The sequence below is a fragment of the Dermacentor andersoni genome, chromosome 6 (assembly GCF_023375885.2).
Source record: "Dermacentor andersoni chromosome 6, qqDerAnde1_hic_scaffold, whole genome shotgun sequence".
NCBI classification, from domain to species: domain Eukaryota; kingdom Metazoa; phylum Arthropoda; class Arachnida; order Ixodida; family Ixodidae; genus Dermacentor; species Dermacentor andersoni.
This window is the reverse complement of record NC_092819.1, coordinates 101,908,293-101,933,644: the sequence shown is the minus strand read 5'-3', so window position 1 is coordinate 101,933,644 and position 25,352 is coordinate 101,908,293. Positions and strand designations below refer to the sequence as shown.

The 25,352-nt window shown below is 46.9% G+C and overlaps 1 protein-coding gene across 2 annotated transcripts in view; it reads right to left on the bottom strand.

Moving 5' to 3' along the window:
- Positions 1–2,831: 2,831 nt before the first annotated feature.
- Positions 2,832–25,352, bottom strand: part of por (Protein-serine O-palmitoleoyltransferase por) — a 58,657-nt gene continuing 36,136 nt past the window's right edge. For both annotated transcript variants that reach the window (XM_055066519.2, XM_055066518.2), the window contains exons 11-12: positions 15,077–15,184; positions 2,832–3,085 (exon numbers count right to left, since the gene is read on the bottom strand). In XM_055066519.2, coding sequence (XP_054922494.2) covers positions 2,987–3,085; positions 15,077–15,184 — 207 coding nt within the window. In that variant the 3' untranslated portion in view covers positions 2,832–2,986. The remainder of the gene's footprint in view (positions 3,086–15,076; positions 15,185–25,352) is intronic.

The following is a 25,352-nucleotide window of genomic DNA, read 5'->3' as shown; positions in this document are numbered from 1 at the left end:
TTAAAATAACTGTCACATAACCTGTTTGTAAATTAGCTTCATCAGTGGAAGGAAATCTGCTGAAAAGCATTGCGGGAACCAGCATACATTTATCATAGTAAAATGATAGTAGGGAATTGCAGTGAAGGGACACAGGTTGGAAAACAGAGAAAGGTATGGCTGCCCAAAGTAACATAGCATGAGTTTGTAGCAAAGCTATTTCTTCTGCTTACTATGAGTGAACTTGGACATTGTACTTGCCAACTTGCATGCGACTGAAGGAGCTTGTTGGTATTGATGCTGCGTTGTTGCAAAAATTGTGAATTGACGCGTATTCTCACTTTCGCGAGTTTTTTCCACAAGGTCAAATAACCAGGTAATTTATGGCCGAGCGTCTACTTAGAACAACTCCTGAGCCACCCAGAAGCTATTGGTACTGTTAGTACAGTTGACTTCCGTTATTTCAACCAAGACGGCACCGACGAGATTGATCGAATTATCCGGCGGGTCGAACTAAACAAGAGAAGGAAAAGCACCACCACACCGCTGATTCATTTGGCAGTATTTTTTCGATTCTAACATACCCCCGAATCAAGTGCGCACCCGCTTTCTACGAGTCCAAAGTAAAAAACTAACGCAGAAATGACATTGAGGTTCCTAAACAAAGTAGACATGTAATGTGCACCCGGTTCTTTAGCAAGAATAATGGGCAAAGGACAATATGTTTAGAATAAAAACAGGAACAGCGCAACACAGCACAAGCGAGTAAACAGGGCAGAACGTCCTGTCCTGTTTACTCGCTCGTCCTCTGTTTCGCTGTTCCCGACTGTCCTGTTTATTCGCTCGTCCTGTGTTGCGCTGTTCCCGTTTTTATTCGAAAGATGAACCAACCAGCCCCGTTGAACACACTGCTAAAGGACAATATGTATTGCACAACGGCGGTCGGCTTCCTAGAGTCAGCTTTGCCGCACATTTTTTTAAGTCGGCTTCGCCGCAATACCGTGTTATGCGGTAAAGCATAGACACGACACGAAGGCGATTTTGGTAGTGTTAGATTGCACCTAGCAGGCACATTTTTGGCCAAAATTTGAAAAAGGCTCGTGTAGAATCAGGTAAATATTGTGATCAGACATCGTAAGCTACGGTCACTGCTTTAAAATCTTCCTAGGGCAAGCCGAAAATATACGTTTTTGACACGAGATGACGTGTGTTCAACGCATTCACTATCCCTTAAGCTCCGCCGAAACAGGCGCTGCCACATCGCCTCTTCCAATTGCAAGATTATAATCAGCGACTCCAAGTCAGCTCTTCGTAATTCCTCTAAAGGGCGTATCTCCCCCGAGGCTTATAACATCATGAAACGAAACTCATGTCGGCGCCCTGTCATGATTATCTGGGCACCGGCGCATTCCTCATTGCCCGGGGATGAAGTGGCCCACTCCGTCGCGCGAGATCTTACCGACCGTGCTCTTGGCCATGATGACCTGGCGTCGGTGAGGGATCGGATGGTCTCCTTCCCGGAGATCACCACCCACTATCGCCTGAGCTCGAAGCTATACTCTGCAGGCGACAAATCTCTAAGTAAGGGACAAGAAGCCACTTGGCAGAGATTGCAAATGGGCACCTTCGCCAACTTAAAGCTATATTCCAGAATTTATCCTGGGGAATACTCTGAAGTCTGCCCCTAGTGCCACGACAGACGAGCGGACATTAATCATATGATATGGGCCTGCCCGGCCAACCTCCCACCATGAGGGCTCGCAATTTTAAATACCAATGATTGGAAGGCTGCTCGGACCCAGACCAACAACATTGGGTCGTCCAGCGGGCTGAGGAGGCTGCCAGGGCCTATGGGCTCCTGGCCGCTTAGTGACCTTTTGATACCTGTTGCCAGTAATGTTTTACAAACAAACAAACTAAAGGGGTCATCATAGGGGTCAGGCACATACATGCTGACTGGTCAAGTTCGAATTATCCGGCAAAGGCCAATTTTAGGTTCGAAATAACGAAAGTTTGGCCCCATAGAAATGTGTGGCCACCAATCGGGACCTTCAGCCGAGATCGATTTAACAACAAAAAATTCGAAATAACCAAAGTCGAATTAACGGAACTTCACTGTACCAAGTGTGTTAACATTGTAATCAAAACTACGAGTTCTTAGCAATTTATTTTTCAATGTACTTAACAATTCTGCCATGTCGTAAAATGTATATAAATATGTAGTACACAAGGCAGATTTGTCACTCAAACAATGTACCCTTTAAGTTGATTGTGTAATTTTTCACGTAGATTCCTTATGCATGACATTTCCCTTTACAGGCCATTCTTGGACGTTGCCTGTTTGGGTTCTTCTTACTGGACAATCAGCTTGGTGGCCTAGATTAGCCTAGTCACCTCGGTTTGCAGCCATCATCTATGGACTACCCTGACATCACCTTCACGTGACACATCACAGAAAGCACTGGTTAGTAGGAGAAGGTGGTAATGATCTCCGACTCGCCTATTCAAGAGGTCACAGAATCAAATCAGTTGGGAAGCTTACACCTTGGTCTCTATGGTGGCACAGCACAGAGACGGCACACCTAAGTCCAGCAAAGCCTGGACTGTAATGGTAGCAGACTGCTTGTTAACATGGCTGTTTACTGGTGGGTGCAGTTTCGCTGTTACGTCTAACAAGGAAGGGAGCCTTGTACCAAGCAACATGTCGTTTTTGTGTGTGCATGCATGCTTATATGCATGCTGACATATGAATACGTGTCTTCTTGCAGGTGTTACACTAAGCTCACAGCTGACCAGTTAACATGTAGACACCGATGACGAAGCAATCAAATGGTGAGTAACTGCAACCAGAATTAATCAAACGCATATTCCATTTATTGCTATATGTTCGGAATGCAGATCTTGCATGTTCATCTGCGAACTGTGAGCAGGAACCACCAGCCTGTTCGTTGAGGTTGTGTTGATGTTGTGGCACATCACTTGTGGTGCAGCTTTGGCAACTAGGTGGTCAGATGAGGAGGTGGACGACAAAAGTTGCCAGGGCCACCCAGTGGCTGGCAAACTGTAACTCTGACCATTTTCCCAGGGTGTGCTGCATGCTGTAGCCCTGCGCAGAATCATAAAGACATTGCTGATCTTAACATCGGCTTCTTGACAGTGATTGCTGGAGAGTGCGAGTTTCTGAGTGATAAAAGTGCAGCCTCCACCATACTTAAACATTTATTGATGAGTCTTTCCTACAGGCAACATACCAGAAAAAACAAAATTTTTTTCTTGTTGAGTTTTGGTATTGAGTACGGAGTTTCTGGCTAAATGTATTCAGCCAACACTGAATCACAGGCAGCAAGCATCATTTGTTGGTTCAGAGCATGAACACATGACGAGGAAGAAGAAGCTGGCACGCAACTCGCTTTCTTTTTGAAAGCATGATCAGAGGAGAAAGACCTAGGCAAGCTTTCTGGCTGCAGTGGTGTCACACATGGATGTAAGGCAAATGAAATGTATGCTTCCAGTTGTCTGCCTGGTGCTTCCCCCCTATTGCAAAAAAGTTTCTGCAAAACACTTTTAGTTTCATTGATTATGCTTATCCTCAATGTGTTTTGCACTTTTAAATAGAAAATAAACCTTTTTTTAAGTATTTCTATACGCTCGTTATAACGGACCATATTTCAGCCTTAGTTTGTTCTAGCTATTTTATTATTGCAAAGAAGTTCGCTTTGAACAGACCACACTATAACGGACGATCAGTTAAAGCGGACGAAGTTAGCGGCAATATTTTTCAAAATTGTACAAGACATACTTTTGCCGTATTGACATGGGCAGACAACCGACTTGCGAGGGTCAGCTGACGATTGCGGCTCAATATCGCGCGTGTAAGGGAAGAAGGCAGGGTGAAAACGCGCCGTCTTCTTTCGCATGCGAGGCATACGGGGGGGGTTAGGAGAGACGAGGGAGAGGGGGGTTCTACTCCGGTCGCTGCTGCTTATGGCGTGGCCCCCGTGGCCGCGATGTGGACAAAGTGTGCCCAGTGCCAGTAGCTTCATATGTGCATTTAGTTCATGTTGAAGCGAGAGACAGCACGAAGGTCAATTCGCTCGCTGCTGCTGCCGCACTTAGCTTGCTTAATTTTGTATTGCAATCGATGCTTCACCTTTCGGGTGAAACTGCGACTTTTCTTGCTTGTTTTTTTTACTTGGGAAGTTCGTCCCTCACTCTTTGCAATAAAGTTGTTAGACGTCGTGACAAAAGTTTTGGAAGTGAGGCTTTCCAGATATTATGGACTTCGGATACAACGGATGTTTTTTATCAGATTATCAGGGTCCGTTGTAATGAGAGTCGACTGCATATGTGCCACCATTAAAGGGTTAACACGAACACACCTTAAGTGCCTTTTTATTTCTCCCGTGGGTGCTGCTGAAGATCTCTGGCTGGGTTGCAAACCCTTCAAAGTTTATTCCTTACAGCCTGTGTTAACTAAAATTAAAAGCCTCTTTAGATTGTAGCAGATGACCAATTGTGGCCTTGCGACCTTGGGGCTTCCCATATAGTATTAAACTGGCACTGGTAACCGCCTGCTGAAGTCTGGCTCATGCCATGCTTTAGTGTTCTTCGCAGCTCTCTCTGTTTTTTAACTGCACTCATAAGCAAGCAACTCAAGTCGTTCAGTCCGCCAATGGGTGAGCCTGCGTCTGCACAGACTGACTGTTCTAATGGCGCATAAGTTGCACGACCCTCTTAGCTATCTCTTGATTATCTGTGTGTGGTTTTCTGTCATGTGTGTGTTTGCCATTTGCATAAAGTGACGTTCAAGACAAGCAAGGAGGTTCATCAGGTTGGTGGAACCACTGTCATCCCCAGCCTAAAAATTTTTATCTTTTGAAAATGTGCAAATGTCCGAAACTTTCAAATAACAAATCGAATAGTATCCTATTAGGTTCTGTCTTTGAATCAAAGAGTCATTATATGTAGATGTGAATATTTTTTAATACTTTTCGAATATTTCAAAATGTGAACTGCGTCCAATTAGACATAAAATTGAAGCAAAAGTAAGGTAAATTTTCACCCCAGCTGGCATAGTATAGACATAAAACAAGAGAAGTTGCATAGCAGAGCAGGTTATGTCGCTTAGGTAGCTAATCTTTACAGGCTATACAGTGATCATTCGCACTCTTCAAAGGGTCTTACGCATGCAAAGAAACTACTGTTTGTTCCCAGTGCTCCATTTGTGGTTTTCTTAAACAACGCTTCATAACGTACTATGTAATGACAGGAACTTGCTAATTCTATGAATAATAGGATGTGAACATCGGTTTATATTAATTGTGATAATGGCTGTTCATTAACTGAAAACTATTCGACACTCGATTAAATTCGATTCACTTCTGGTACTATTCAATTCGTATTCGATTCAGCCTCAAAAATCACCATTTGCACTCAGAATATTACAAGGACAATAGTGGTGGTCCATTTCCTCCAAGCATGGCTAACCACGTCGCTGCAGCAAGGACTGCACTTATGCATCTTGAACACTCTGCAAGCTCATCGTCTCTATGCACTAGTGACATTGCCTTTGCAACAAGTGTCGCAACAAGTGCCTTGAACCCTTTGCCTGTGTGCCCTTCACTGAGATAACACCGCCCAAGAAATCCCTGACTTACAAGAGTGATTTTATGCAGAATATTTAAATGTCTCCCTTGCAGCCAGTAAAGAAATGGAGATGTCATGGATGACCAATAGTGGTCTGGCAAACTTGGACATATATATATATATATAAACCAGCACTGACAACCACCACCAAAGTCTGGCTCATGCCATGCCATAGTAGTTTTGTTCATAGTACCTTCTCTATCTAAACTGAGCTGATAGGCACCAAACTACATACAGTGACAGTACTATCATCACAAAGATATGTCCCGATTGTTCGTGTTGTCCGATGGTGGCTGTATATGTACCGTGTTTACGTGATTATATTAACTTGCCCCTGAATGTAACGCGCACCCAATTTTCGTGGGCTTAAAGTAAGAAAAATAAAAGTGCGCCTAAATGTAAGATGTGCCCGATTTATAAAAGAGGTATAAGCAAGCCCTCCGTATTTGTGATCAGAAAAAATGGCACGAGCAGATTTTACCTTACAAAAGGGAAACTTTTTTTAAACGAGGTTTCAAAAATGAAAGCAGTGCAAAATGAACCTAGAGCAATCTTCACAATGACTTGGTCTGATACCATCTTGTGATGGGGATGACACTGCATCTGATGGTTCTGACAGATGGGGATGACACTGCATCTGATGGTTCTGACAGATGGGGATGACAATGCATCTGATGGTTCTGACGGTAGGCTGCTGCCAACACCGTGACCATAGTTTCAGTTTCATATCCAGTTGTAACGCGCAGGCAATTCTCGGACCCATTTTATTGGAAAAAAGGTGCACATTGGATTCATGTAAATATGGTATGCGCATGCCCAAAGCTTACCAAAGGTTACAGATGGGCAGTAATAAGTGCTTGTCGCACCATAGTGCCACCCACTGCCACCACTAGTGACATTAAATACCTAAAAAACTGGGTTGCCACATTTATCTTCACAAAGTGGAAAAAATAAACAAAATACAGTTGTGCAGGGATAATTCTTCCACCCATAAAAAGGATTGAGCATAAGAAAATATAGCTCAGTGAAGAACCCTTTAATCTATCTGTGTGAAAAGACCATGCTTTCATAATCCAAGAGAACCAAACTAATAAAACATATATGCTAGCTCCTGTTTTGAGACAGCGACACATCGAACTGGTCGAACATTAAATGTGTTCTAGAACTGAAGATTAGTTTAAATCAATGTTGCAATCTTCCCCTGCTGCAACCTCTTTGGGCAATGCCAAGCAATCTTTCTCTATATACAAGATGGATAAAGAACTAAGTAATTCTCATCTGCTTAGACTTAATTTTGCTCAAAATGACATTAAATATGCATGCAATGAGCTGGTGACAGGGTTTCCATGGCTTATATACACCTTATTAGTTTAATTATAAGTTGAAGACCCCTTAAGTTCTGAAGCATGTGCTGGCAAAATGGATTATTCAAGTACACTGGAATTCCAATTATACAACTTGCTAGGGGCCATGCGAAACCATAGCATAATCGAGGCATCATATAATCTGACCAACAAAAATTATGTCTTTAAAGGACCCCTCCCCAGGTCTGGCCATTTTGAGTTGACAGGCACAGAGCATACATTGCGCGATAACGATTGTGTCTGCAAAGTATTACATCGCTACGCGCCGCAGAAAGATCTGAAATTTCAAACCAAATGCCATTTTTCCTTCTCCTCGCGGCCGCCTCACTCCAAACCGGACGGTGACGTAGTCGTGCCCCTGCGCCTAGATAGTCGTGTCCGCAGTGTGACGTCGCTCGTGGTGACACGCGACTTCGAGAATTATTCAAGACAACATCTGTTATCTGTGCAATCTGTTATCTGTGCGTCTTGCCTTTGAATTGACGAACTGAAGTTTAGAGAAATAATAAACACACAAACGAAATGTCTGCATGTTTTTTTATTTACTTCGCAGCGAAGCAAGATAAATGTACTTCCACTTCGTCTGCTTGTTCGCACGGTCGTGCAGTCACGTGTGTAGATACCGAAACTATGCCATTTTTTGCCGTGCTCCAGTGCATGATCATGCTCTGCGATCTGCTTGTTCTGCCTCAGTATTCTTGTAGCACTGAATTATATCGCTAGTTATCTTTCCTTGTGCACAGCGCACAACATTGTGTGCTGCGGAAAAGAGACAACAGCTTGTGTGCAACGCCGTCAGCAGAAATGCGTAGCGCTGAGAAAAAAATAAAAAGCGAGAAGAAAAAAGAATTGAAGGCGGGGCCTGTGACGTGTGCGTCATGCGATTCTCAAGGTCTGGTATGGGAGAACGCAGAAAAGGAATTTCGATTGTGTAGGCTAGACGGGGCGAGTGGAGAGAGTGTCTTGCTTGGCAGTGAAGCCTGCCTGCTGAAATCATGAGTTCGTGGCACTGAAATATTTCTATCTTGGCTACTAATGAGCCAATTTGACAAATTTTTGTGGCAGAGCGCTCCCTAGAGGACATGTAACAACTTCCAGCATATAACCAAAATTTGCTATCGGGTCCGGTGAGGGGCCCTTTAAGTCTTTAACACACGGTTACCTGTGACACAGTTGTGAGGAGCTTTAATTTAAAAACTGTAGGCTAATAGTCTGGAGGGCTCCGAAACCAAAACTGCTAAAAAAGCAAATGCAAAAAGAATACTGCTGTGCAGAGAGAGAAAGAGAGAAAGCAAGGGTAGGAAAGGCAGGGAGGTCAACCAGAACAGCATCCGGTTTGCTATCCTACACTGGGGGTGGGGGAAAGGGAAATAGAAAGAGGAAGAAAGGGAGAGAGTTAGTACTGAGTACGTGTGGGAGGGACAGCGTACACAATGACACTATAAGCGGTCTCTTAAGCCCGTGCACTTCAAGTACTGCACTAGTGCACGAATCGCTTTTCGATCCAGTGACGGTTGTGGCCACTGTCCGAGTATCTTTGACTCGGTGAACGATCTCGAGTCTGTGTCTGCGTAAAGTTGCCCGCAGAGAGAGGCGTTGGACATCGTAGCGAGGGCAGGTACACAATAGGTGCTCGATGGTCTCCTCGCACCCACAGGAGTCGCACATCGGGCTCTCGGCCATTTCCATACGGTAGGAGTATGCGTTCGTGAACGCCACTCCCAACCACAAGCGACACAACAAGGTTGCTTCGCCGCGGGAAAGACTAGATGGCAGTTGTAGTCGTAGCGTGGGGTCCAGTTTACGTAATCTGCAGTTGAAGCCACTTGAAATCTAGAGATCTTGGGACTTCTTGCGCGCAAGTAGGCGAAGTTTCCTGGCAGCGTCCGACCTCGCCAAAGGTATTGAACGTGTCTGGGTATCTTCGTGGGCACACCGGGCAGCCTTGTCAGCTAGGTTGTTGCCGACGATGCCACAGTGAGCAGGAATCCACTGAAATATAATGTGGTGTCCTCTTTCCAGAGAAAGGTGGTGCAGTTCCCTGATTTCAGATGTCATTTGCTTGTAAGTTCTGTGACGTAATGCGGACTTGATGCTATGAAGGGCTGCCTTAGAGTCACAAAATACGACCCATTTTTCTGTTGGCTTTTCGGTGATGTACATCATAGCGGCATGGAGAGCTGCAAGTTCTGCCGATGTAGATGTATTCGTGTGCGACAATTTGAATTTAACTGTAACGTTCTTGGCTGGCACGACGAATGCGGCAGTTGAGCTGGTAGGTGAGGTCGAACCATCGGTATATATATGTATGCGGTCATGATACGTCTGGTGCAGTAATAGGAGTGTAAGTTGCTTCAGAGCCGGCGATGGATGATTGGACTTTTTTGTAATTCCAGGAATAGCAAAATTCACTTGAGGCTGTCGCAGGCACCACAGGGGGGAGGAAGGCTTCGCCGCCGGTGTAAAAGATGCTGGTATGTACTCTTGACGAGCGTTATTCACTCGTGAAAAGGTCGCTTGAGGTCTCTCGGCTGGTAGGGAGGCCATATGGTGATCGGGGATCCTTGACAGATGGCGCTCTGAGAGAGTCGACAGCTACATGTGTCTGGATTGTATGGTCTCCTGCGATGGCAATTGTTGCTGCTGTTGACGTGCACCGAGGCAGCCCCAAACACGTGCGTAGGGCTTGACCTTGTATGCTCTCCAAGGCACGAAAGTTCGTCTTGCATGCATTTGACAACACTGGTAGGCTGTAACGTAGGAGTCCGAGAAACAAAACCCTGTACAGCTGCAACATAGAATGGACTGGTGTACCTCAGTTTTTCCTGCATAGAAATTTGAAGACCTGAGCAATAGCGACTAGCTTCTTCTTCAGATAGACGCAGTGAGGGCTCCACGAGAGGTTGCGGTCAATGATGACGCCCAGAAAGCGATGCGTCTTAACATAGAGAACAGCTGGACCATTGATGGTAACAGGATATGATGACATTTGTTTCCGCGTAAAACCAAGTAATGCGCACTTTTCAGCAGACATTGAAGAAATAAAACGAAGGACACCGACCAACATTGAAGAACTAAAAAATGAATAAATCTAAAAGACGTTTCGGCTTCACTACGGAAGCCTTGTTCACAATGGGATGACGGAAGGTTCATGGAAGCTTATGTATGCTTTAGAACTTGACGTAAGCAGCGCGTGTATGACGGGGGGAGGGTTCCCTCATTTCGATTAAGCGTGTGACGTGTTTTTTGTATCTCCAGTGATTCCAGATACAGACGCGATTTTTGGTTTCTTTCTTGGCCGATAATTTTCGAGCGATCCCAGTCTATATATTGACCCGTTGCATCCGTGTGCTCGGCAAGGGCATTCGACACTGTACGTTTCTTTTCGACATCTTTCTGATGCTGCCTCAGTCTCTGTTTGAAGTTGCCCGATTCACCGATGTATGCGTAGTCGTAATCTGCGCAGGGTATCTTATAGACCACGCCGGGAAACGATTCTCTCGGAAGCCCGTCCTTGCCACCGACGAGCGCTTGCCTCAGCTTACATACGGGCACGTGCGCCACCTCAACGTCATAACTGCGTAGCACGCGAGACAAGGTTTCGCTTATCCCTGGAACGTAAGGTATGGCAGCACGCTTTCTTGGTCGGGGATTGGTCGGACGAGCTGGATTGGACAGACGGCGCTCCACAGCACTCAAAAAGGATGTGGGATAGCCGCTTGCCGAGAGATCACCTCGCACGTGGTCCAAGTCAGTGGAACGGCTTTCTGCTGTGGTGCAAATGCGGTTCGTACGGTTGAGCAGTGAGGCAGCAACCGACCTTTTGTGAGCGTCTGGATGAACGGATTGAAAGTTCAGGTAGCAGCCAGTGTGTGTGTCCTTACGGTACACGCTGAACGAGAGTCGTCCATCGCGTCTGGTGACAAGTACATCTAAAAAAGGGAGTCTGCTGTCGACCTCTGTCTCAACTGTGAATTGGATGGCCTTTTCTTGACTGTTTAGGTGCGCAGTGAACGAATCCAAAGCGCTGCGCCGAATCAGACAGAAACAGTCATCCACATAGCGCAGAAAAACTTTTGGCCTAGGACTGAAGGACGCGAGAGCATGCCTTTCCAAACATTCCATCGTAAGATTGGCAGCAGTAACAGAGACGGATGCACCCATTGCTGTACCGTGGACTTGCCTGTACAAGACCTTGTCGAAACAGAAGTACGTGTTTCCAAGGCAAAAACAGAGGAGCCTCTTGAGGTCGGGAACGTCAATGGGCGACCTGTCTGGCAAGGTCCTGTCAGATTCCAGAGCAGAGGTGCATGCTTCCACAGCCAAGTCAGTCGGAATTGAGAGTCGAAGAGTCGGGAAGAGCTCCACGCACGTGAGCAACTCCTGTGACTTTATTGAAAAAGTTCGTGACATGTCGCTAGACGACGAGGTGATGGTTTCGTTCGACGTGGTATCGCTGTTTACCTCAATTCCGACTGACTTGGCTGTGGAAGCATGCACCTCTGCTCTGGAATCTGACAGGACCTTGCCAGACAGGTCGCCCATTGACGTTCCCGACCTCAAGAGGCTCCTCTGTTTTTGCTTTGGAAACACGTACTTCTGTTTCGACAAGGTCTTCTACAGGCAAGTCCACGGTACAGCAATGGGTGCATCCGTCTCTGTTACTGCTGCCAATCTTACGATGGAATGTTTGGAAAGGCATGCTCTCGCGTCCTTCAGTCCTAGGCCAGAAGTTTTTCTGCGCTATGTGGATGACTGTTTCTGTCTGATTCGGCGCAGCGCTTTGGATTCGTTCACTGCGTACCTAAACAGTCAAGAAAAGGCCATCCAATTCACAGTTGAGACAGAGGTCGACAGCAGACTCCCTTTTTTAGATGTACTTGTCACCAGACGCGATGGACGACTCTCGTTCAGCGTGTACCGTAAGGACACACACACTGGCCGCTACCTGAACTTTCAATCCGTTCATCCAGACGCTCACAAAAGGTCGGTTGCTGCCTCACTGCTCAACCGTACGAACCGCATTTGCACCACAGCAGAAAGCCGTTCCACTGACTTGGACCACATGCGAGGTGATCTCTCGGCAAGCGGCTATCCCACATCCTTTTTGAGTGCTGTGGAGCGCCGTCTGTCCAATCCATCTCGTCCGACCAATCCCCGACCAAGAAAGCGTGCTGCCATACTTTACGTTCCAGGGATAAGCGAAACCTTGTCTCGCGTGCTACGCAGTTATGACGTTGAGGTGGCGCACGTGCCCGTATGTAAGCTGAGGCAAGCGCTCGTCGGTGGCAAGGACAGGCTTCCGAGAGAATCGTTTCCCGGCGTGGTCTATAAGATACCCTGCGCAGATTGCGACTACGCATACATCGGTGAATCGGGCAACTTCAAACAGAGACTGAAGCAGCATCAGAAAGATGTCGAAAAGAAACGTACAGTGTCGAATGCCCTTGCCGAGCACACGGATGCAACGGGCCACAATATCGACTGGGATCGCTCGAAAATTATCGGCCAAGAAAGAAACCAAAAATCGCGTCTGTATCTGGAATCACTGGAGATACAAAAAACACGTCACACGCTTAATCGAAATGAGGGAACCCTCCCCCCGTCATACACGCGCTGCTTACGTCACGTTCTAAAGCATACATAAGCTTCCATGAACCTTCCGTCATCCCATTGTGAACAAGGCTTCCGTAGTGAAGCCGAAACGTCTTTTAGATTTATTCATTTTTAAGTTCTTCAATGTTGGTCGGTGTCCTTCGTTTTATTTCTTCAATGCTTCATCCCGACCAGACGGGCTTCCGTCGAGCCCTCGATTTCTTTTCAGTAGACACACTGAGGCCTTGTTTTCGGAGATAAGAAGCCGTCATGGTTGCCGCCCACTGAAGCCTGGCTCTCAGCTGAGGGCGAGTCACCGCAGAGGCCCAGATGCAAATGTCGTCGGCGTATATTGAGACATGCACTGTCTGTGGTAGGTAATCCGCTAGTCCTACCAGTCCTACCAGCGGTAGGTAATCCGCTAGTCCTACTGCTGTGCAACTGCCAATTAAGTTTTATAGGAGGGACATAGCACACTGTGTACTGCAATCCACACCTGTCAACACACTAAAATGTTCTTGTCTCACCTACATACTAAAAAAATCGGTTAGTTTCTTTTAGACTTTCTCTGAACCACGCAACAGGAGCTTTCTTTCGAGCGCAGCAACATGTGCAAGGAGTTCACTTACAACCTGCACAGACCAATCTCCGCATGTTGTCCATGCTAAGTAGTAGCTCATCTGCAAATGTAGGCATAGGCACGGCGTCTGTGGCATCATTGTCATCTAAGGTTGCAGTCAGCGGTGTCAACTGCGGCGGCAATGCATCTTTGCACATGCCATCTCGTATGACGGCCCGTTCAAAACCAGAAACCCAATGACAGATGCCTGAGAGGTCTTGTGTGCTCACACATAAACGGGAACTGCACGCGTGAGAACACATGTTCAATATGATCTGTCTGCCTTCAGGTGGCTAATTGGTTCAATTTTGGTGCCGCTCGTGTTGTCGTTTTGGTTACGTGTTTGTGTGTTTATTTTTGTTGCTGTTGTTGCTGTCTTTTTTTTTTTGCTTTTGCTTTCTTTCTCTGCCTTCGTCCTTTATTAGCTGTCAATACAACATGAAGTAAACTTCGCACATGTTTTCGCGCTTTCCATACGCACTGAGGTGGTATATTGGGTGGTCACTTTCGGAGATAGCTTCCCTTCAGTGAGATTCGGCACTGGGTGTGTCGAAGTATACGGCCAACACCGCTCATGGCACTGTAGGAAGATAGCGAGCTCTGCACAGTGCCGGAAACTCTGTCAGCCGTATACGCAGATGCGCCAGATGCTGAATCATGCGAAAGCGAAACTATCCCCAAAAGAAAATGTATGGATCATGGGTGGGCAGTCAACACAAGAAGTTCAGAGAGGGAGCAAAAGTGCAATGAGACGGCAACGAAAGGACGAAGGCAGGGAGCGGTTGAGAGACGCGAGGAGGGGGAAGGGCAATGAACAACGAGAGGGCAGCAAATGTGAGAGAAGCAAGAAGACTAGTGGGAGCCTGAAAACCAGCTGGAGCTTTCTGCATGTGCATCCGGGGGCTGGTGGCACTTCTCGCGCGTGTTCCGCCAGGTTTGCAGTTTTGCATGTCTCATCATACGAGATGAGATGTGCATAATTTCCCATCATATAATTGAAGTTTTTAATGCATTGCCTCACTCAGGAAACTTGTTTGATCATTACTGTCAGACAACGTTGCTATTACACCAGGTCAGCGCACTGTACCAACCAGCCCAGCTGCAGAGTGCAATAAAGCTCACCTCTATACTTTGGGCAACATCAAATTAAGCTGCAACTACACTGACCAGTTTGGCTTGTTGTAATTGGATTTGAACTTGTTGCTTTCACAGTCACTTTCAAAAGTCTCCGGTAGCTTGCGGCTTTCAGGTTCATTGGTGATTGAGCTGTTCCATCCTAGAAATGCTAGTCTGACGTATGTAGTTGGATTTGTGACTCCTCTAGCATTATGAAATTGCCATGTGGACTGGACTGCAGTGTTAGTTTGCATCCCTACATCCCAACTGAAACGAGAATAGCAGCCTGAAAGGTCTTGCCATTTTTGGTTAGCACTAAGTTCTGCTGCAGCCAATGACGATGACCAATTTCTGGTCACTTTTCCGAGTGTTCCTTTAACAAATTGGGCTATCTCCTAAAACAGTCCAATATATAATACGGTTTCATTATTCTATTGAAACAAGCTTGATTTTGGCAAATATTATTGAAACAAACATTTCAGTTTTTTATCCATCACTCAACAAACTGTGCTGCTATTTTGGCACAATTATTGAGATTGCACCGTCACCCTTTCCTGCAATGGCAGAGCACACCTCCACTCTTGGTCTTCAAGCAAGGGAAGCTACCAAAGATTAAGATGTTTTCAATCTTTCATGTTGAGTATGATGCAATGATACTGTCATATGCCCATACCACTTCTTTCATTCTATTCTTTCATCTTCTCGATGAATTCAGTAAATTCCCCAGCACGATGAAAAGATAAGCAGGTCACCCCACCTGCTCCTGCAAGGGTTCACTGTCAAACATGAGTCCAAGGTAGGCCAGGTGGAATGCCGCTAGTAGGCCCAGGGCCAGGTTGGCACTCCGAACACCCCACTGGTCAGCCTGCAAATGATGGTTGCTGCAGTCAAGGCGATTGTGTGCCAGAGCTAATGCTGCTTTCCATCTTCTTTAAGGTTTAAGTTAAATGAATTTTTTTGAAACAAGACACTGCTATATCTCATGGCTGAATTCTGATTGAGATGGTTGACCCCAAATGAGCCAAGCGGCTCTAGATGCATCTGAAAAAGTAAGCTGTAGCTCACAAAGGTTCCTGAAATACTATAGCAAAGAACTCTAGTAGGCAATTATGTTGCATTCTACAGCAGGACATGTTGTAAACACCGTTGTTGTGTAGATGCTGAAATTAGAACAGGAACTTTCAATTCATGTGACACTTACTGCTTTAATGACTTTACAGACAGTCACTATGGTCTGTCAAGTCAAATGCATAAGAATCGCCTTGACACCAATGCTTTACCACGCGTGACTGTTCTGCTGAGTGATCCCATTTTTGTTGTTACTGTAGTACAGTTAAACCTCGATATTAAAAAACTTCCTTATATAATGAAATTCTCGATATAACAAAGTAGTTAACCTTTTCCAACTTCTTGTCTATAGAACGCCATGTATTTTGAATCTCAATACTATAGCAAAGCGTGTTTATGATAGGATAGGATAGGAATAAACTTTATTTGTCCAACAGTTATTGCTGTTGGTGCCCTGGGCTAGGCTGCCGGGAATCCATCGCCCAAGAAAAATCTTCCGAGATCCTCGACAATGGCCCTGGCCCGCTGGACGGCCCACTCCTGGTCTTCAGGTGCCTCGCTGAGGAGGGCGGCTTGCCATCTCTCAGCGAGGCGCCCCGCTTCAGAGGGTCCTGCTGTTGTCCTCCCCCTTCCTCTTGGTCCTTCTTCCTCATGGCATTGGCATTCCCAAAGCACATGGGCCATATCGGCTCGTTCGTGCTCGCACCACGGGCAGTCGGGCAACGGGTGCAGCGCGGGCCACAGACAGTGCAGGTGGTAAGGCTTGCTGAAAGTGCCTGTCTGCAACCATCTCAGATCGACCGCCTAGGACCTGTCCAGCCGCCCGTGGGGCTGTGGATATTTCCTTCGTTCCTTCCTGTAGTAACCAAGCACCTCTCGGTACGTCGCCGGAAACTCTTTGACATCGTGGTCGGCGTACCCGTGGTCCCCAGCTCCGTCCACCGCGATTTGGGTTGTGTTGATAACGACAGCGGCAGCGCCAGACGGTGTAGCCGTCACTGTCACTCCTCCGCTGGGGTCCCGCACAATAACAGCAGCGGCTGCCTTCTGGGTGACCACGTCGTGGCGGGTACAGTGCCTCGCGACGAGGTGGGCGCGCTCGTTGTGGTTGGGCAGGGTGTCGGTGTGCCTTCGGCTGTTAGTATTGTTGTTGTCGTTGTTGTTGTTAGTGCCAAGCTCCCCGATGTGTGTGGGGAACCACTTGAGAGATTTGTTTGTAATCGTGCCGGACCCGAAGTCCTTGGCCCTTACGTTAAGCATGCGCGCCACATCTGCGGACAACCAACCTCTGGAGTAGTTCCGAATCGCTGATTTGGAGTCGCTAAAAATCAGGCTATCCTCTACACATCCGTGGAGTACCGCGAGGGCTATGGCCATCTCCTCCGCTGCTTCAGCCGATGGCAGCCTCGCTCATGCCGTGACTCAGATCCTTCCCTTCGTATTTACGACTGCCATGGATAGGGCGGGCGCCACCGCCGTGTTTATACACGATTTCAACATAACAAATTCTTATTGCCATCGCAAAGGAATACCAAAACAATAAATGGAAACTTCCACAGATGCAGATGGTCAAATGGTTGAATTACATGCAGCTGCTTGCAAATCCATCTCTCAAATCACGCACTGCACGACCGCACTGGAGCGGAGCAGCATCACGTTTAGCATAAAGTCCAAGTGTGATAAGAGCTTGTTTCGTCTTGTGCGCTGTATGCTTTAGGTGTGAGTGAAAGCATCTAAGGGTGACCTGAGAGGGATGGTGGCTCCATGAACACCTTCTTCCCGTGCGAGCAAGGAGAAGGGGGAGTACGGAAGCAAGCTCGCAGTAACACGATCAAGTGCACCCAACAGCAGGAGAAGGAGGGGGCAGGGCAGGTTGGTGTGCATCTCCTTTTTTAGCGTGGCCGTGGCTGCGAATGGCGGTGAGCGCGACTGAGCGCATACACAGCCTGCGCGCGCTGTTGTAGAGGTAATCTGCCGTGCGTCCAAAGACTTCATGAGCTGAGATGATGTGGCATCATGCACTGTCTGCCCGCACCTTTAGTGCTGGAGGTTGCATAATTCGAGTTTCGGAGACATGTTGAAGCAAGAGGCAGAATAAGCATTCATTCTCTGCTGCTGGCACTTTTCATAATAGCGTCGTCCCACTGTGGGTGACACTATCAGCCGCTGGGGTGAAATGGACATGAAAGCATGGCTGGCTTCACTTTGTACCCCCAATGTGAAGATATCAGCAACACCGCATGAAATCGTATCTTTCATCGCCTACTCTCAAGTTCAACAGTTATTCTTTTTTTCGCATTCAAATTTACTTTTTCAGATTGTCGAATAATTTGGGAAGAAAATGCGGCACCTTAAGTGTAAGAAAAATCCATTGCCAACTGTACTTACAGCATTTGCATAAAAGGTCGAATTTTGAATATTGTTACGTGCAGGAAGACACAGACAAAAGAGGCTATTTACACAGTATTTACAAGGGCAGTGTAGCCAGAGACCGAGATGGTAACCAGCTCATGCCAAGCCCAGATGCCCGTCTTCGTCTACCTTTGCGCCATGTCTCATAAGCCTGTTGTATCATAACACAGCCTCCAGCGGCAAATGCGTCATCCCAGTGCCGCTAGATACCTGAGGGAAGCACAGAGTTGTAGGGCTTGAGCCTGGCAATGTGGACAACATCACTGGTGGTCGGAGCGGAGGACGTTGCGAGGGTGACTGGAACGATTACATAGGTGACATCAGTTGCTTGGCGAACCACACAACATGGGCCTTTGTAACACGACAGGAGTTTGTCACAAAGGCCTACTCGACAGGAAGTCATCCAAAGGAGCAGTGGGCACTCAGTGAAAAGTGCACTTGACAGTGACAGAGCTCGTAGCGACGCTTCTGGTTCTCTTATGACATTGATAAGCGAACACAGTCAGCACGAGCGATGGCATCATGCATATATTCACTTGTCGAGGTCGCTATTGATGGTAGCAAGGTGCCGACTGGAACCGTGGGTACACGGCCATACAAGAGATAGAACAGGGAATAGCCGGCAGTGTCAAGGTGAGAATTATAAGCGAAGGTAATGTACAGTAGAGCGAGGTCCCAATTGTGATGATCGGCTGAAACGTACAGTTAAACCTTGATATAACGAAGTTGGTAAAATCTGAAAATTGCTTCATTATATTGAAATTTCTTTGTATTGAGATTGGACCTTTTATGCAACTAAGTACAGTCACCGATCGACTTTTCTTACATGAAAAGGGGCCATCGGATTTTCCGAATTTATCAGGCAATTGAAAGAGCAAACTTGCATGAGAAAACAATTAATTTTGATAAATTTGGGAGCCAGTGACGAATGGTACGGTTTCATGCCACATCAAAGATGTCTTCACATCAGCTGTATGAATTAAGCAAGGCCAGCCATGCTTTCGCATGCACTCCGCCCCCGCAACTGATAACGTTAACCGCACCGGGACGACGCTATCAGGAAAAGCGCTGGCAGCGGGGAGCGAATGGTCCGTCTGCCTCTCGCTCCAGCAGGTCACCAAAACTCAAGATTACACAACCTCCAATAATGTGGTAAGACAGCTTACATGGTGTCGCACTGTCTCGGCACAGCCACTCTTTGCACAGGCAACAGACTGCCTCTAAAGCAGGGTGCGCGGCTGCGTATATGCTCAGCCACGCTTAGAGCCTTAGAGCTTAGAGTAGCCACGGTTGGTCGAGATGCACGCTAGCAATTGAGACGTGTGTCAACTTACCCCCGCCCTTGCCGCCTGGCACGCGCTTGATGATGTTACCGCGAGCTTTGTCCCCTCCCCCTCTTTCCATTTCTTCACATGGGAAGGCCGCACTCGAGAAGCCATCTTTCTTTTTCAGCCTCGCATGCTTTCACTCGCACCTAAAGCACACAGTGTGCAGGGTGCAATAGGATCTTATCGCACTTGTTCTTTATACGAAACATGATGTGGCTCCGCTTCGGCGGTTGCTCTTGTCGCGCAGCGCCCAACTTGAGAGGTGCATTTGCAAGCAGCCACTTGTAATTCAATCATTTGACCATCTCCATCCGTGGAAGTTTCTATTTATTGTCTCGGCAATTGTCTAGACAATTGTTTATTGTCCATTTATTGTCTTTTTCAGCAGTGAAATTTCGTTACATTAAAATCGCGTACAAACACACTTCGTTATATTGAGGTTCTAGATACATGATGTTCTATGAAAAAGAAGCTATGAAAAGTTAAATAATTTGTTATATCGAGAATTTCGTTACATTGAAGTTCATTATATTGAGATTTAACTGTATTTCACCAGCATATCTGTAAGTGTCCGGTTCAACCACTCGGTCAAGCCGGTGGTTCGTGGATGGTAGGAGGTGGTAAGCTAATGCTGGATTGAGCAGGGCAACATGATGTCATCAATGACCTTTGACAAGAAGGTACAGTCTGTGAGCCTTTGACGTGGAGCTCTAAGCATCAAAACGACATTGTGTATCAGGAAATCTGCCACATCTATAGCGCAGCTGGTTAGGAGAGTGCGCGTAATGGCATATCTGGACATATAGTCAACAGCGACAGCAACTCGCTTGTTTCCCGATGCAGATGCCAGAAAAGGGCCCAGGAGGTCCAAGCCAACATGACCGAATGGCTCTACTGGGATTTCAAGTGGCTGCAGGTACTCAGCAGGAAGCAGGGATGGCTGCTGACATGGCTCACAAGCTGTGACGTAACGTTGCACAGAACATGCAAGACCAGGCCAGAAGAAGCAATGACGTACTCTGTTGTAAGTTCGAGACACGCCGAAATGTCCAGCGGTAGCTGCGTCATGAAGTTACTTAAGAATGGTCACATGGAAGTGCTTTGGGAGGACAAGGAAGACATCGGTACCTTCGGGATGAATGTTACAATGGTACAAAGTACCATTCCGGAGAACGAAGGGGCGTAAGTAAGTGTCAGGTGCGGGTTCGAAATGACCGATGAGTACCTTGAGTGAAGAATCACAACACTGCTCATCCGTGATACGGAGGAGCTGTGACATGGCAAAAACATAAGCGGAATTCTCAATGTCAGGTACATCGGAGCTGTCGACATGGTAATGCAACAAACTATCTGCATCCTGGTGCAGGCGTCCCGACTTGTAAATCACAGTGTGTGAAAACTCTTGGAGCCTCAAAGGCCAACGACCAAGCCTGCCTGTGGGATCCATGAGGGAGGAAAGTCAGCAGAGAGCATGGTGATCGGTTACTAAGGAAAAGGGATGGCCATAAAGGTAAAGACGGAACTTGGCAACCGTCCAGACAACAGCAAAGCATTCCCATTCCATAATAGAATAGTTGCGCTCCGGTGGAGAGAGGAGCCGGCTGGCATAAGCGATAACACGATCTTGGCCACACTGATGCTGGGCTAGGACAGGGCCAATACCAAGATCACTGGCATGTGTCTGCAATTCTGCTGGGGCATTAGGGTCAAAGTGGGTGAGGATTGGTGGTGAGGTCAAATGCGTGATGAGACGAGAGACGGCGGCAGATTGTGGAGGTCCCCATGAGAAGGGTACACTTTTCTTCAAAAGGTGAGTGAGAGGTCGAGCAATAGCGGGAAAGTTTTGGACAATGTGGTGGAAGTAAAAACACAGCCCAACAAGACTGCAAATGTCTGTGGCTGACTTGGGAACCGGACAGTCTCGGACGGCGCGAATTTTGTCAGGGTCAGGTTGTACTCCGGAAGCACTAGCAAGATGGCCCAAAACCATAATTTGGCGGCAGCCAAAATGCCGTTTCAAAGAGTTGAGTTTGCAGCCTGGACTTAAGCACAACGTCAAGTATGGTAGAGAGACATTCAACATGAGTGTCGAATGTTGGTGAAAGGAAATAATGTCAAGATAGCACAGGCATGTGGACCATTTGAAACCCTCAAGCAAGGAGTCCATCATACGCTCAAAAGTGGCCGGCACGTTACATAATCCAAAGGGCATAACTTTGAACTGGAAAAGATTGTTGGGTGTTATAAATGCGGCCTTTTCTCTGTCCATGTTGTTGACAGCGATCTGCCAGTATCCAGACGAAGGTCAATAGAAGAGTAGCTGGCACCATGAGGCAGTCAAGGGCGTCGTTGATCTGCGGCTGCAGGTACACGTCTTAGTCACTTTCAACAGATGGCGGTAATCCACACAGAAGCGCCATGTCCCGTTCTTCTTCACCAACACTACCGGTGACGCCCACAGATTCGAAGAAGGCTCAATAATGTTTTTGTCGAGCATCTTGCTGACCTCAGTGTGAATTACCTGGCGTACCAATAGAGATCCTTGATATGGTCTACGGTGAATAGGAGCAGCATCACCAGTGTTAATACAACACTTGACAGCAAGTGTCTGGCCTAAGGGCCAACTGTAAAAGTTGAAAACATCCTTGTAGGAAGACAAAACATGATAGAGGTCTTTGGCTTGTGCAGGTAAGAGGTCCGCTGCAATCATTTTCTGAATGTTGGGATCAGCACAAGAAGCTGACTTTGGAAACCTAGTAGGCTCAGACGAAGCGTTCGGAAAGAAAGCTGCCACGTGATGGTCACCTAAAGGCTCAAGTTGGGTGAGGCAAATTCCTTGAGGCACAATCTGCTTGGTGAAACCAAAGTTGATGACAGGAATGCAAGTCCGGTTGGCCGTGACAGTCATAACTGTGTGAGGTACGGTGACATACTGCAGTGGAATGTCGGGCAGCGGAGTGATGAGATACTCTACATCAGGAACAGACGAGGAAGACGACAGCTCAATACATAATAATGATTCTGGTGGCAGCTGAACGAAGCTAGTGGGACTTAAGCGACTGTGGTTTGCATTACAAGTATCCAAAAGAATAGGTAGTTTGAGGCAGAGGGTGCTGGCAGAGTAGTCAATAAGAGCCAAATTCACTGCAAGAAAATCAAGGCTGAGAATTAGGTCATGCAGGCAATGGGCAATCACAGTAAAAAGGACAGTAATGAGATGGCCGGCGATGCTTACGCATGCTGTACACATACCGATGACAGGAACAGAACCACCATCCGCAACTCGGACGATGTGTGTGGTTGCAGGAGTAAGGAACTTGTTAATTCATCGTCAGAAGTCAACGCTCATAATGGAAAGGTGTGCACCTGTGTCCATCAGCACAGTGACAGCAATGCTTTCAACGTCATCTTCGAGAAGGTTCTGCTTCATAGGCAAAGTAAGCAGAGGATTTGAGGGCAAGGTCGACATTGCAGCTTCACCTCCGGAAGCTGCAGTTCCTAGTTTTCCGACCGGGTGTGGAGGGGCATGGACGGTGGCAAGAAGCGATGGGGCTGGGGCGACGGAAACTGACGTCAGGGTGACAGTGATCGGCCGTGATGAACATTCGGAGCAGGGGTGCCAGCAGCAGTACGACCATAGCGAGAAGCATAACGAGTAGTAGGTGCAGAGTAGTGGAAATGGGCACTGTTGTATGATGGAGATAGAGTTGGTCATTGGTAGCGACAAGGACAAGCGATGTGGCCAATGCAGCAGCAATGGAAACAGATGGGCTTGTCGTCACAGCTGCGCCACTCAGACGGTTTGTGGGATGTGGCTGGAAAGTAATTTCGGGGGCAAGCAGGGCCGCAAGAAAAGTGCTGCACGCTGGGCTCATGGGTCAACGAGCACACAAAGTTAAGACACGTGTTATCAAATTCTTGTCAGACAACAGCCTGGATTACAGCAAGTGTGGCTGGTGATGGATTGGTAGGTGTCACGGAGTAGGATGGCGAATAAGCGGCCTCAAGCTCGTGGCATATGAAGCGAGTTACATTGTTACAAGGGACTGGCTGGCGGGGATAGTCCTCACAAGTCGACGCAGTAGTGGTACTGGGCAGGCGCACGATGTGGGGCGCAATAGGTGGCTCTTAGCTTATTTGAAGTAGCGACATTCTTTCACAATGGCATCGATGGTTGAAACGTTGCCGAAAACTAGCAAGTTCAAGGCATCGTCTGCAATACCCTTTACTATGTGGGCCACCTTGTCTGTTTCAGATATCTTGTCGTCAACTTTGTGGCAAAGAGCCATGATCTATATATGAGACGTAAGGTTCTGTGGGACTCTGAGCACATGTTGCAAAGGCCTTTTTTGCTGCGACTGCACACCCCAAGAGGTTGCCAAACAGTGCACGGAGTTTTTCTCTAAAAACATCCCAGCTTGTTAATTCATCTTCGTGGGTTTGGTACCACACACGACGGGTGCCGATCAGGTAAAAATGACGTTAGCAAGCACAATCTCAGATCCTGCCTGTTATTATTGCTGACGCATTCATACAGGTTGATCCACACTTCGACGTCAGTGCCACCCAAGCCAGAGAATAGACCAGGGTCGCAAGCGTGGATAAGCATCACAAGTGGAGCAGTCTGATGAGTCACAACCGACGATGATGAGGTTTCATCTCCGGGAGGCATGGTAGCAAGCTTGATGCAGCGACCGCTACGGAGCTCCGCTGCAAGGACGGAGATCGGAAAGCTCCACCAAAATGTTATGTGCAGAAAGACACAGACAAAAGAGGCTATTTACACTCTATTTACGAAAGCAGCACAGCCAGAGGCCGAGACGGTAACCAGCTCGTGCCAAGCCCAGACGCCCATCCTCATCTTCATTTGCACCATGTCTCATAAGCTCCTGCTGTATCACAACAATATAATGAAATTTAACTATAATGAAGCAAAATGCTGATTTTACTGAGTTCATCATATCGAGGTTTGACTGTACAGTATATATATAACTTATGTACCTGTAGTTTGTGGGGATTGAATGAGATACTAGACCCCCATCACAACCTAGCATCACTTCTGGTGTGTACTGCTTTAAAAATACTTCAAGATACTTTTTTGCACTCGCACTCCTTGCATATAGCCATGATTGACAGTAGGCCTACGCAACATCGAAGCTACTGATGCCGAGGGGAACGATGAAGAGTCTAGTGTTGCTAGTTATGAAACGCAGCATTCACTCGCTAGCTGAATGACTAGAGCCACTAGGGCACCCAACAACCCCACCAGTGTAGAGAGCAGCACTGCAGTCTTATAAAGGTAAAAAAATAACACACGTAGGGTTTGTCTCCTACTGTATACAGTGTAACAAAGCTATGCGCAATGGACTTAGAACTGAATGGGATCGGGTTCGGTTGGATTATATTTTGACAATGTGGCCAGACAAAGCGCACGACGCGGAAAGAAGCATGGCCCAACTACACTTTCCAGATTTTCCTGTCCACCGTACAACCAAAAAGAAATAGTCAAAATCCGCGAGTTCCCCAGATAATCCAGGAGACTTGGCAGGTATGTGTTCATATATTAGGTCTTTTTTCAAGTTCATCAGGAATATATTCACTAAAAGGCATTGCACTTATTTCAGCATGCTTGATCAAATTCCAAGAAAAGGTGTTTCACAGCCTCTTTAACACTCCAGCACCTCTGGCAGCTGCAGGAGAGCAGAAGCAGTTCTCTGCTTCCAGTACTAGTACAATATACATCAGTTAATATGACTGCAGTTAATGAGATAGCCAACAAAGGTACTGGCTGGCACCTATACATTCCTGCGGGCCAAAACTTTTGTTGATGCAGTCATGAAGTTGGCCCATTACCGATAATTTGAACTTCATTTGGACAGCATGCACAAGTTTGACCCCAATGATAATCCAAATTGTGACTGCAATGGCTGCAGTGTCTGTCTTGGTGGTGCTAGGGGACAGTGGATGTGTAAACAACATATTAGTTCCACCAAAATCACAAATTCGTGGCCTGCCCTCAGCTGACTTCTAAGCAAAAATGGCACCTAACAAGGAATGATTACGTATTTGCCAGATTTTAAAGCACACAGTTTTTCAAAGAATGCTGGCCTACGAATTAACTGCACATGACGAATGGGCACAAAACTGTAAGCGCATTCACAGCGATAGCAACAACCTCCTGTCACAGCTAGCATCATCGCCACTGTCATCACAACAGCAGCAATA